General features: G+C 44.0%; 1 protein-coding gene across 22 annotated transcripts in view; it reads right to left on the reverse strand.

The window, feature by feature from the left end:
* Positions 1-7,746: 7,746 nt before the first annotated feature.
* Positions 7,747-12,939, reverse strand: part of MACF1 (microtubule actin crosslinking factor 1) — a 449,681-nt gene continuing 444,488 nt past the window's right edge. For all 22 annotated transcript variants that reach the window (XM_068268830.1, XM_068268828.1, XM_068268833.1 and 19 more), the window contains one exon: positions 7,747-9,021. In XM_068268830.1, coding sequence (XP_068124931.1) covers positions 8,786-9,021 — 236 coding nt within the window. In that variant the 3' untranslated portion in view covers positions 7,747-8,785. The remainder of the gene's footprint in view (positions 9,022-12,939) is intronic.

Below are 12,939 nucleotides of genomic sequence, written 5' to 3' on the forward strand. Positions count from 1 at the left end.
TCCTCCCAAATCCGCTGCCTAGGTGTCACCCTGAACTCTGCACTTTCCTTTGCACCCCACATTCAAATTATTGGCCGATAAGGCAATTTCCACTTCTGCAACATCTCCAGGATCTGCTCCAACCTGTCCCCTGACACCACCAAACTCCTCATCCATGCCCTTGTCATCTCCTGCCTAGATTATTGCAATTCCCCTTTATTGGGCCTCCCCTCTAACCGTATTGCCCCTTTCAATTGGCAATGAGATTTCAGGTTTAAGATTGGCACACCTTACCGTGTGTAGTTTGGGTGCTCAGTCTCGATGCGAAAGCAACATCAATCCAATGTCAGTGATACAAGTTCGACTGGCACACCATGTCAATTCTCCAAGCGAGTTTATTGTTTGCACAGCATGACAATTGTTTCGGGGCCACGGAGGGTCCCCTTCATTAGATAAAGTGCAGACATACGACGTATGTCTGCACTTTATCTGATGAAGGGGACCCTCCGTGGCCCCGAAACAATTGTCATGCTGTGCAAACAATAAACTCAATTGGCAATGAATGCAGCAGCTAGGCTGATCAACTCGTCCCATCGGTCTGTCTCCACAACTCCCCTCTGTAAAGCCCCCCACTGGATCCCCATCTGCTTTAGAATCAACTTCAAAATTCTGTGCTTGGTCTACAAATCGGTGCACAAGACCTGCCTGACCTACATCTTCGATCCTGTCCACAGGACTTCTGGAACTTGCCCCCATCAGCCATCAGACTGACCGCCACCATTAATACCTTCAAACAAGGCCCTCAAGACTCCCCTTTTTATGCTTGCGTAACCCCCCTTCATCAGCACCATAATACGTTTTGCTGGGCACTCCCTCAACAGATGCACCCTACCCTTTAGATTGCAAGCCTGTGGAAGGGCCCCTTTCCCCTAGTGTTTCCAGCTTGATTATGCAATCTCACTATCTGTCACCCCTCTTATTTTGACCAAAGATACTGAACTACGGTTATCAAATCATTTGCATGATCTTGTTTTGTTGTGAGCTTCTTCGATGTCCCATCTTGTATGTTAACCCATTTATCTATTGTGCAGTGCTGCATAATATGTTGGCGCTTTATAAATACAATAAATAACAATAAAGATGTAATTCGGCTTTTAGCTATTGCCGGTGGACACATTAGTGGTTTTGTAGTAATTTGTGCTCAGTCTTTTTATGGCGCCCAAATTACTCACTAAGCGCCGCTGTAGCCGTTACGGCCTATGGTGGCGCCGGCTGCGCTCTTCTGTGCTGTTTCTACAGCGCTTGATTGCTGGCAGTGTCTCAGCTGAATAGAAGTCAAAAGTGTACACAAGAGAAGACACTTTCTCTAGATACTTTGTAATATATAATTACAGCAGTTAAGTAATTACAATGGCAGCTTTCAAGGCAGATAAACTGTACTTTGGAAACTTGTAATTTTAAACAGACAATAATAATGGTGCACAAAAGCAATATGATAACTGTATGGGTAATACAGTACAAAGTAGAAAAACATGTTTTTACTTAATGTTCTGTCAGTTTAATCCCACTTTAATTTTAGTATCTTAGAAATGGACCATTCAAAACCATCACATAGAGCATTTGCTTACGATTTAGGCCCCGTTCACATCACAAACGCGGACGGGCACGCACGCGGAACGCAACGCGTACGAATACACGCCATCCGCGTTTGTGTGCGTTGCGTGGCTGATCCCATCACTGAAAAATGAATGGGACAGCCACGCGTTTTTACAAAAAAATGCGTGCAGCATGCGTTCCCGGACCGCACAGGTCCGGAACGCATGCAGTGTGAACATCAGACATTGCACTCTATGCAATGTCTGATGTCGTGCGTGTCGGCCACTTGCACGCGTTTCCAAAACGCGGCTGGAAACGCGTGCAGTGTGAACGGGGCCTAACTGAATTTACATCAACCTGAAATCAATAATAGACATATAGATAGACACTGCGGCAGCCACGGAAACTGGTATGCCTAGCAGGAAGATGTGGGGCTCTGGCTGCCTACATGGGGGGAGGAGGGCATATGTCTGGGTACATAAAATTGGAGGAGGGTGGGGTGGCACATATGGCTACTGCATCGCAACAGTGATTCCGAGTTGGGAAGGGCGCCAGATTTTTCCTTAGCCCTGAGTGCTATTTAGTCTAGAGACTGCCCTGTTGAGAACATCAGTGCATATGCTGCATGTGACTTGCTTCATTAAGTATTGCTGCTGTTTGCAGTATATTGCTCGATACGCTACAGCATATTAACCTTGTTACAAAACATCAGTTACATAATAAATGCTCAGAAAACATAACTTGTCATGTACACAGTATCCACCAATAAAAACAACATAGGCGTAAGAGACACCTGTGTGACAAGAGACACAAAGGCTATCATTCATAAAGGAGCTGTCGGTAAGGGGAATCAATGCGGGAAAACACCGCTGCCGGTATTTTAGACTTCTGGGTGGGCATTCATAAAAATGTATCCATGTGCGGTAGCGGTGCGGAGATTCCCCGAACTAGGCTGGCGGTAGGCTTGCGGAAGCACAGGAAGCTGCCGAGTTGATACATTTCTCCGTGTTCCACTCTGCTGCAGCTGCCTGGGAGATCTGTGTGTTTCCATTCACTTACATTGTTATCGCCACATCAGAGTGAGCGGTACTTCCCGACCTCACACCGCTTACGGTGATCTTCATGAATTAATATTTTGCTACATTTGTTCCGATAATCACTGCACAAGGCAATGATTTATCACTCTGCCCGGTAGTGTCATTTTTTTAATGCGGAAAGAGCCTTTATGAATGCTGACTTTGCAGAGTGTTCGGTAAAGTCAGCCGTTTTAAGCATTTCCGCATGCGGAAATGCTTTATGAATGATAGCCAAAGGCTGCTATTGCTGACTTCCGTCTACAAAGTTCCCACTCTCCGGTAATATTATACCTATCTTTATACTTCGTATCACTGTCCCAGAACAATGACTGAGATCACCTGTTCAGAATCCTTGACTGCCTGTGTGTCCAAGGCTCAGTCATAATGAACCCAAAGAATCAGCATTTTTTTCATTCAGAAATTCAGTAATAGCAGCCTCCTTGTTTCTGCCAGGGTTTCCTTTAATGCAAACATCTAGCATACTAACATAATTGAGGCCAGGGGGCTGTGTGATATCTTACCCACCAGGCTTGCCTATAACTGGCACCAAAGAATCAGTATGAAAGGCAAGAACCATATTATAGAAGGCAGGCAAGAACAATCTTTTTATTTTTACCAGCATGTCTGATTTAAAGAGACTCTGTAACAAAATGTTGAGCCTTATTTCTTCTATCCTATAAGTTCCTATACCTGTTCTAATGTGCTCTGGCTTACTGCAGTCTTTTCTAGTTGCACAGTGGCTGTTATATGATCTAATCTTCTCTCCTCTGTCAGCCTGAGGCAGTCAGGCTGGAATGTGCTGTGCTGCTTGTGATTGGATAGAAGCTATACACACCCTCTCCAGGCCCCCTGCGCACACTGTATGACTCACACACTGAGCGTATCACTTGCTATGTCTTTTGTTTGTAAACACTGCATTAAAATGTCAATTACAAGCCAGGATTGCAGCAGGGAGTGGCAGAAACAGCACAGAGGGGCCCAGGAGAATATAATGAATAGAATTGTATGCTTTTTATTGTAAGAATTTTAGAGTACAGATTCTCTTTAAAGCCCAAATAAACCCAGCATTGAACATAACAAATTCTAACAGAAATTCAAAATGTCAAGTGAATATTTACGGTGTATAAATTATATGTGTAGTAGTGGACAGAATACCTTTTCCATGGACCACGTGTGCTTTACAATGCAGAACCACTTACTTTCTGCTCTCTTCGGATTCAGCTAGAGGGTAGGCCAATCAAATGTAACCTTGGGTCAACCAAAGTTGTTCCCAGTATTCCTACATTGCTCTAGAAACCAGGGCTCTTATCCAGTTAACTTTCCTCCTGAATTTTCTCCCAGGAGATAATGTTTCATCTGATCTAAAAATGAACTATGAGAAAGCAGGTGCAATACATACATTCAAAATAACTGTTTGGCATTGGTCAGGCTACATCCTGCCTCCTTATTGCCAGGGGAGTGGAAGTACCTTCCCCAGAACAGATGACACCTGGCTCCTTCCCCTTCCACTGCCCTCTCAGCCAGGTAATAGAAACAATATGCAAAAATGTCTTATTAGCAATGCAAACAACATTATGCATTGCAACTTGATAAAGTTTAGCTCTAAAGGGTACTTATAATTATATTTGAAGTTTACAGTTTTAGGTTTAGTTGCGCTTTAACAGTTCTTGTTCAAGCAGGTATATTCCTTGTATAACTTCAAGCATGCTGTCCTGTGTGGCGGCCAGCACCTCAGTATTGTTTTTCTCCGCATTTAACTGGATATCTGAAAGCCACTGAAGTGTTATTGCACGTTGCTTTACTAAACCACCTGCACTTCTGCTACATGCAATGGATCTGTCATACTAATCTAACAGTGTCCGATGCTATACCATAGGTGCTGAGCAACTGCAAGACCTCAATACGATAAAAGTATTTTTTATTTATTTTATTTTTTTAACAAAAGTGCAGTTTTACTTTAAATCCTCTCACAACTCACATTCCACCTATATTTATTGTCATCACATACAAATAAACTCCACCCGGCCCTCTCTGCTCAACCAATATCTTAAAGGGATACTGTAGGGGGGGTCGGGGAAAAATGAGTTGAACTTACCCAGGGCTTCTAATGGTCCCCCGCAGACACCCTGTGCCCGCGCAGCCACTCACCGATGCTCCGCCCCGCCTCCGGCTCACTTCTGGAATTTCAGACTTTAAACTCCCTGGCGGGCCGATTTGCATAATTTTTTTTTTTTTTGCTGCACGCAGCTAGCACTTTGCTAGCTGCGTGCAGTGCCCGATCGCCGCCGCTATACGCGTCGCCGCAGCCGCCCCCCCCCCCAGACCCCGTGCGCTGCCTGGCCAATCAGTGGCAGGCAGCGCTGTGGGGTGGATCGGAGTCCCCTTTGACGTCACGACGCCGGTGACGTCATCCCGCCCAGTCTTTGAACGGGATCTCTTGATCTCCGATCGCCGGCGCCGATCGGAGGGGCTGGGGGGATGCCGCTGAGCAGCGACTATCATGTAGCGAGACCTTGTCTCGCTACATGAAGAAAAAGAAAATAAAAAAAAAAAACGTATTTGCTGCCCCCTGGCGGATTTTGACAAACCGCCAGGAGGGTTAAAGTCTGAAAACCACTGTGCCTGCGTTGCCATGTCCTCGATCCCGCTGATGTCACCAGGAGCATACTGCACAGGCCCAGTATGGTCTGTGCCTGCGCAGTACGCTCCTGGTGACATAAGCGCGAACGAGGACACAGCAACACAAGCGCAGTGGTTTTCAGACTTTAAAGTCTGAAATTCCAGAAGTGAACCGGAGGCGGGGCCGGAGCATTGGGGAGTGGCTGCGTGGACACAGGATGTCTGCGGGGGACCAGTAGTAGCCCTGGGTAAGTTCAACTCATTTTTCCCCCGACCCCCCTACAGTATCCCTTTAAGGTTTTCCTTTCATAAATGACTGTCAGATTTACTTAGAGCTGTATCCATTCTCTGGAAAACGCTTCTTCATCCTGATAGACTTGCCTCCATTGAAATACTCAAACAAACCACTAAATGCTCAAAATTACTTACTTTGCTTCCTTTTTATCCCAACTGTTCACTACTATATTGTATTGCATTATGTGTTCTCCTTAACCACTTTGTCCTCCTTGACGTATAAAAACGTCAAGGAGGACAGGCGCGCTCCCGCGCGCTCCCGCGGCCGATCGCGCGCGTGCACGCGCACTCCCGGCCGCGGAGTTGGTAGCCACGGAATCAATGTATCGGGCTGGGGAGCCCGATCATTGATTCCTCTCCCCCGCTGAAAAAGCGACAGCTTCTCTCGGAAGCTTCGCTCTTTCTGAAGCTGTGTCCCTCTAAGCGTACATTGTACGCTTAGAGTGACGTCATGTAAAAAAAATCGAGATTGCCATCTTGTGGCCAAAAAGTAAAACTACAAGCAAATACCCAAAAACATTACACTACACCAATATTTCCCCAAATAAAACACTTTTATATCCCACCCTCCCAAAAATGCCCACATAAAATGTTTAATAAAAAAAAAAAAAAAAACATTACTATAAAAAAAAAAAAAACATAAATATTTACCTAAGGGTCTAAACTTTTTAAATATCTATGTAAAGATGAAATATTTCTCTCTATTTTTTTTTTATAAGCTTGTAAATAGTGATGTATGCAAAACGGAAAAAATGCTCTTTTATTTCCAAATAAAATATTGTCGCGATACATTGTGATAGGGACATAATTTAAATGGTGAAATAACCGTGACAAATGGGCAATAACAATACGTGGGTTTTAATTATGGAGGCATGTATTATTTTAAAACTATAATGGCCGAAAACTGACAAATAATGAATTTTTTCATTTTTTTTCTTATTCTTCCTGTTAAAATGCATTTACAGTAAATTGGCTCTTAGCAAAATGTACCCCCCAAAGAAAGCCTAATTGGTGGCGGAAAAAACAAGATATAGATCAGTTCATTGTGATTAGTAGTGATAAAGTTATAGGCTAATGAATGGGAGGTGAACATTGCTCGGATGCATAAGCTGAAAACGACTGAGATGTTAAGTGGTTAACATATATGGCATTCAATTTCTGCAAAAAATTAATTTTCATGAAATTTGTGCCTATAACTTACCAAAATGTGTCAAGCAATAGTCTAGTATACCTTTTCAGTATAATAAAAGTTTCAAATACAAAATCATGTAAAAAAATAAATTTTATTTCCCCTTTGGGCCCTTTTCCACTAGCAATCGCTAGCGTTCACGCTGAACGCTAGCGATTGCTAATTAGCAAAAGGTAAAAAATTCCCGGCGATTTCCCGACGTTTGCGATCGCGATTTTGCTATGCACTGCATAGCAAAATCGCGGCAATAATCGCTCCGCCGCGCGATCGCGATCAGGAAAAAACAAATCGCGGTAGTGGAAATGACCTACCACGATTCCTATGTTAAAAGCAAACTGTAGCGATTTGAAAAATCACTAGCGGTTTGCGGTTTTGCGATTCAGCCATCGCAAACGCCGTAGTGGAAAAGGGCCCTTTCTGACAAGCCACAATTTCCACACTTTACAGTCTTTTGGCAGCAGCTGTGTAGTTTTTCACTTTAAAATTTACAATCGAGTGCAAATTTTCACATGCAGGTTTCCAGAGCATGCGAGCGTGAATTTTAATGCTAAAAACACATGTGAAAAAACTGAGCCCTACCTTAGAACTGCTGGCGAGCCTGACTCTTCCATAGTGTTTCAGCTATTTTTTCCTGGAAGAGTCAGGTTCATCCGCCAGGGAGGTCAATCTTATATGATAAAAAAAAAAAAAAAAAAAAGAAAGAAAGGTGCAAAGTCTCCTTTCCTCTCCTGCGTATTTTCTCCTTATTTATTGTATAGTTACATGTAATATGCTGGGGCTTTAGAAAGGATAGTTATTACTATACAGCTTGTGAAAATGATAAAATAAAATCTTTTGCACAAGAAAAAAAACTGTCACCTGACCCGGGTCAATACAAGAGACATGGAACTAACCACATCACATTATTGCAGCAAGTGAGCAAGGTTTACTGAAAGGTTCTATTTTTCTTGAACCTTTTGTGGAAACCAGTCATGACACTGACACGGGTGATACTTGATGTTACTGCAAGCAATTTTAATACAAAAAGTGTTGTTTATTTAACAGTTCATTGGTACAGCATCATTTTCAGTTGCAAACTAGTTGAGAAGATCACACAGCAGCCTGGTTAGGACAGGATGTAATGACAGGTAACAGGAAGGATTCGTCTGTGCTCTATCACGTCCACCCCACAGGGTCAGTCTGCCTGAGGGAGCCAGCATAGAATTGTGAGAAAGGAACTGTGCTGGTGGAGTCCCATTGCATGGATGCATTTATGTGTTTACAGAAATGAACATGTCAAACAAATCCTATGTGGAATGACCATTAAATAATAAATAAGAATATACTACGCAGATAAATAAAACAAATGTAGTTTACAATTAGAAAAATCAGATGAACCTGGGATGAGTGCAAATGGCTGCGGAGGAGCATAGACTAAACTATGCTGCACCAGATTTTGGAATCTACTGTCACGTAAATGGTTGCTCCCAAACACCATGTCCTTTTCAATGGCAGTTGCTGCAAGAGACTTGATAATAATCGGTATTAAAGGTCAAAGCAGAGTGTGCAAGTGCTGTCATTCAGAAAGATTGTATGATATTAAAAGAGATCTTATGTGGCTCAAAGATTCCCCTGCAGCATAATAAAGTATTGTTCATATACAAAACAAAGGATTTCCCTAATAAAGTTTAGTAGTGTTGTCCTAGGATACTAACCCTAAAAATAGGGTATCATACCCCGCAGAGTCAGAGCATCAGCTGTCTACACTCCATCGTACTAGGAGGGAGCTCCTGAATCTTGCCAGGAGGTCACTCAAGGCTTGTTTTATCTACAGAAATATTCACATGGAAGTCGTAAGGTACAAAAAAAAAAAAAAGAAACAGATAAGGCAGTTATAAACATCTTTCTCGTGTACATGTATAGACGATAGAAATCTCCTCACTTTTAACTAGCGTACATCCAGATGTACAGTGCATGTTATTAAAAAAAATCTCATGGTCTGCATCAGTGGCAGGCAATTTGTTTTTGCGCCGAATGTTTGCTTCAAGTAGGACTATCTCTTGGTGCCTGAAGTTTTGGGAGTGCTGGTATTTTTCTTGGACATTGTGGGGATTTTGGAAGGTTTAGACATTCCTCTGCGAGATGGTCCTCCGGCAGCACTGCTCTCTGAGGTGTCTGAACAGGCGGACTGAGTCTCCAGAAGGTCAAAGTCAGAGGCGTCACTTCCTCTGCGGCTGCTGGCTCTGCTCCCAGCCCGGCTTCCAGCACGACTGCTGCTTTTCTTGGGATCTAGATCCGGAAAATACCATGGTTAGATAGCTAAAAGATAATACAGACAGGGAACAAGTAGTAAAATGCCACTGCATGCACTTTGTGCATTATCTCTTATCACCTTGCTGCCTGGGCTTGCAATGATGACTTACAGAAAACCTGCGACGTAAAAAAAAAGGGGGGGGGGGGGGGGAAGTAAGATACCTACCGCGGTAGAGAAAGCCTTCTCTCGTCCTCTGTGAGACCACTGCTGTAGGCTGGGACCCTTTGGAAGGTCGCAGCTGCACTGCACAGGATGACCCATGCTTGTGCAGAAGCACAGAGCACTTGTGCTCCAAGGAAAAAGCCAATCCCAAGTGGATCTGTGCTGCTGCGCAGATATGAGCCATCTTGCACCTACGGGGAAAGAGGATTCCCTCTACTAAAAAGAGTATCTGACCATTACATTTTTTAAAGTCACAGGTACCCTGTAACAGCAGTCTATGTTCTGTCCAAACTCCTCCCCATTTAATCCCTTAAAGAGACACTTCAGTCAGAAAAAAAAATGAGTTTTACTCACTTGGGGCTTCTACCAGCCTCCTGCAGCAGTCCTGTGACCTCGCAGCCACTCACTAATCCTCTGGTCCCCTGCTGCCAGCTAGTTTCGTTTTTGCCGACAGGCCCGTCAGGACTGGCCGCGCGTAGCTTTTTCCGCATTCTCGACTGTAATTAGCGCTATTGCGGGCCGCAACGCGTACAAAAATACGCGTTGCCGCATTAAGAACGCATAGATATGCGGCAACGCGTATTGCGGCCCGCAATAGCGCTAATTACAGTCGGGAATGGGGAAAAAGCTACGCATGGCCAGTCCTGACGGGCCTGTCGGCAAAGACGAAACTAGCTGGCAGCAGGGGACCAGAGGAGCAGTGAGTGGCTGCGAGGGCACAGTACTGCTGCAGGGGGCTGGTAGAAGCCCCAGGTGAGTAAAACTTTTTTTTCCTGACTTAACGTTCACTTTAAGGAACAGCTGGGGAGGGGCATAAGCTAGTTTTTCCCGTGAGCACAGATCTTACCCCGCCCAGCTCCTCCCTATGGTGCGGAGGAGGTGGTGGATCATGTTACGGTTCTGAGCAGAGGGAGAAATGTCTAAACTACAGACTTTACACTTTGTGCAAAGATCTCAGCGTTCCATGATTGACTTCTTTAAAAGGAATATCGATGGAATAGCTCCAGCAAGCATGAAAATTATGTGAGTAGTTGCATAGTGTTCTATTCACCTTCAACAACAATGAAAAATCAGGAAGAGTGAACTAGGGCTTTAAATACTTATAATAACAAAGTAGAACTAAAGTACTTTTTCATATGTTTGATATTCATGTGGAAGATGACACAAGTGAACTTATGACTAAGCTAATGCAAAGCCAAATTGCACCATGATAAAAAAAAACAAAATTATAATGAAATACTAATTTAGCCCATTCCACTAACAGATGCTAGGTGGCCTCCCGCCGCACTGCGCAAGCGCGGCTGCATGCACAAGCACATGTTGGCGTGCACAGCCTCGGTCACGCACATGTATAATAATATAATAATAATAATAATCTGAACATTTGTATAGCGCTTTTCTCCTGTCGGACTCAAAGCGCTCAAGAGCTGCAGCCACTGGGACATGCTCAAGAGGCCACCCTGCAGTGTTAGGGAGTCTTGCCTTGAACTCCTTACTGAATAGGTACTTGACCTAGCCAGGATTCGAACCCTGGTCTCCCATGTCAAAGGCAGAGCCCTTAACCAGTACACTATCCAGCCACCACCATGTGCATTATGGCTCCAGGTGGACTTCGACACCTGCGATTTAATTAGGTAACATAATGGCTTTTGACAGTCGAACAATTCGGTGGCGAGAAACACCACAAACTGAGTGTACTGAGTGACTGCATTAATGATGTGCAAGCAAAAATCTGGGTGCCTGCAGCAAGGAGAGGAGCACTAATGGACCACTGCACCAGGTATCTTTGCTTTCTATACAAAAAAAAAAAAAAAATAACCTGCATCCCACGCTAAGGCTAAACAATGAATTTCTGCACCTAAATGCTTGTAAGATGACACTGATCACACACGCAGAGAATGGCGACTGCTGCAGACTAAAGCCACATACACTAATCATTAACTGAAAAAAAAACAATGATGTGAAAAGATACCGACAATGATGGTTCTCAGACAGAACGTGTGATCTATCCTAGTGGATCCATTTGGGTGATCATTGTCCATGTGAGAATACAAGCACAAGTCTTGTTAGTGCAGAAAGGAAAAATCATATGACCACTGACAAGGCTACAAATGAGTCTTCATTATTTAATGAAACAAGTGATAACAGTTCAAAAGTGCATTATGCGGTGTACAACATACCTGTCCTTCTCACATGGGTATATTTTACACCGCCTAATGCAGTTTTGAACGGTTATCGCTTGTTTCATTGCATAATGAAGACTTAATTTATGGCATATTTAATACTGCTATTACCATCCCAGAACATGCTTGTAGGAAGAAGTGTTATCTATCAATACAGTAACATGGAGCAGGGTCCCCTTATAGAGGAAGTTACACAGGATCGTAGTGCCTGCCACTATTCAAGTACATTTTGTTAGAGAACAAATGACCACTGGAGCAAGCATGAATGAGTGTACCCAATCACAACTCTGATGTGCACTTTATGTGGAATAACACAACAAGGTAGGATAATTGAGGATTTAAAGTTTCATCTTGAAAAAAATTCAAATTTATTTTAAAAAAAAGACATGAGGGTATATGAATGCATAAATAAAACATATCTAAACTCCAGGAACTGGAAGGAAGAGACTGCGCCCCCATATGGCACTGTGAGGGGCATCCTGTCCCTCACAGTGCCTGTGGTGACAGTGCTTGTGATGACAGGACACCACATCCATTATAACCCATGCAACAGGCTGGAAGACACAGTGTTCTGCGCCAAAAGATATCTGATAAGTGTTTTATTTTAACCACTTTAGGACCACAGGCTTACACCCCTCCTAGTGACCAGGCAATTTTTTACCATTCAGCACACTGCAGCTTTAACAGTGTGCTGCACAGCCATACAACTTAAAGGGACTCCGAGCAGTGCAGAAACTATGGAAAGATGCATATCATTTTGAAGCTCTCTTTCTCCTCTTTCCAACGATATATAAACCGCCGCCCTACGCCTTTTAGTTTTCACTAGTTTCGCGATCGAAATCGCGGCCATGATTTCAATCGCGAAAATAGCGAAAACTAAAAGGCGTAGGGCGGCGGTTTATGTGTCGTTGGGGAGAGAAAGAGAGCTTCAAAATGGCATGCATCTTTCCACAGTTGCTTGTATTACACAGGACGACTTTTCCCCAAAGTCAGCAGCTCAATTCAGCTGCCGACTTTGGGGAAAAGTCGTCCTGTGTAATACAAGAAACTGTGAAAAGATGCATACCATTTTGAAGCGCTCTTTCTCTTCTTTCCAATGACACAAACAGCCGCCCTACGTCTTTTAGTTTTTGCTATTTTCGCGATCGAAATCGCCGCCGCCGCTCCTTCCCTCGAGATCCAATCACTGATCCCCTCTCATAGGCATCAGCCTATGATTGTGAGCCACTCAAGGGGACAGCTTTGTCACTAAGCTGTCCCCTGTGCAGCGCTAGATCACAGCGCTGTACAACCGAAAGAAACTTTTAAAACATTTGTAACAGCCTACCAGCCGTGATCACGGGCTAGCAGGCTTATCTCGGAGCTCCATTCCGTCACTCAGCGGGAATCTGCACGCATTCTCCCTAATCTCCGCTCCCAGGACTTGACACCGATCGGCGTTAGGCGGTCCTGGAGGTGGCCACCCTCCTGCCGCCAATCGGCGTTAGGCAGTTGGGAGGGAGTGAATTTTATACTGTGAAGCGCTGAAGAGAAAATTCACAGCTGGTC

The sequence above is a fragment of the Hyperolius riggenbachi genome, chromosome 2, assembly GCF_040937935.1.
Source record: "Hyperolius riggenbachi isolate aHypRig1 chromosome 2, aHypRig1.pri, whole genome shotgun sequence".
Lineage (NCBI taxonomy): Eukaryota > Metazoa > Chordata > Amphibia > Anura > Hyperoliidae > Hyperolius > Hyperolius riggenbachi.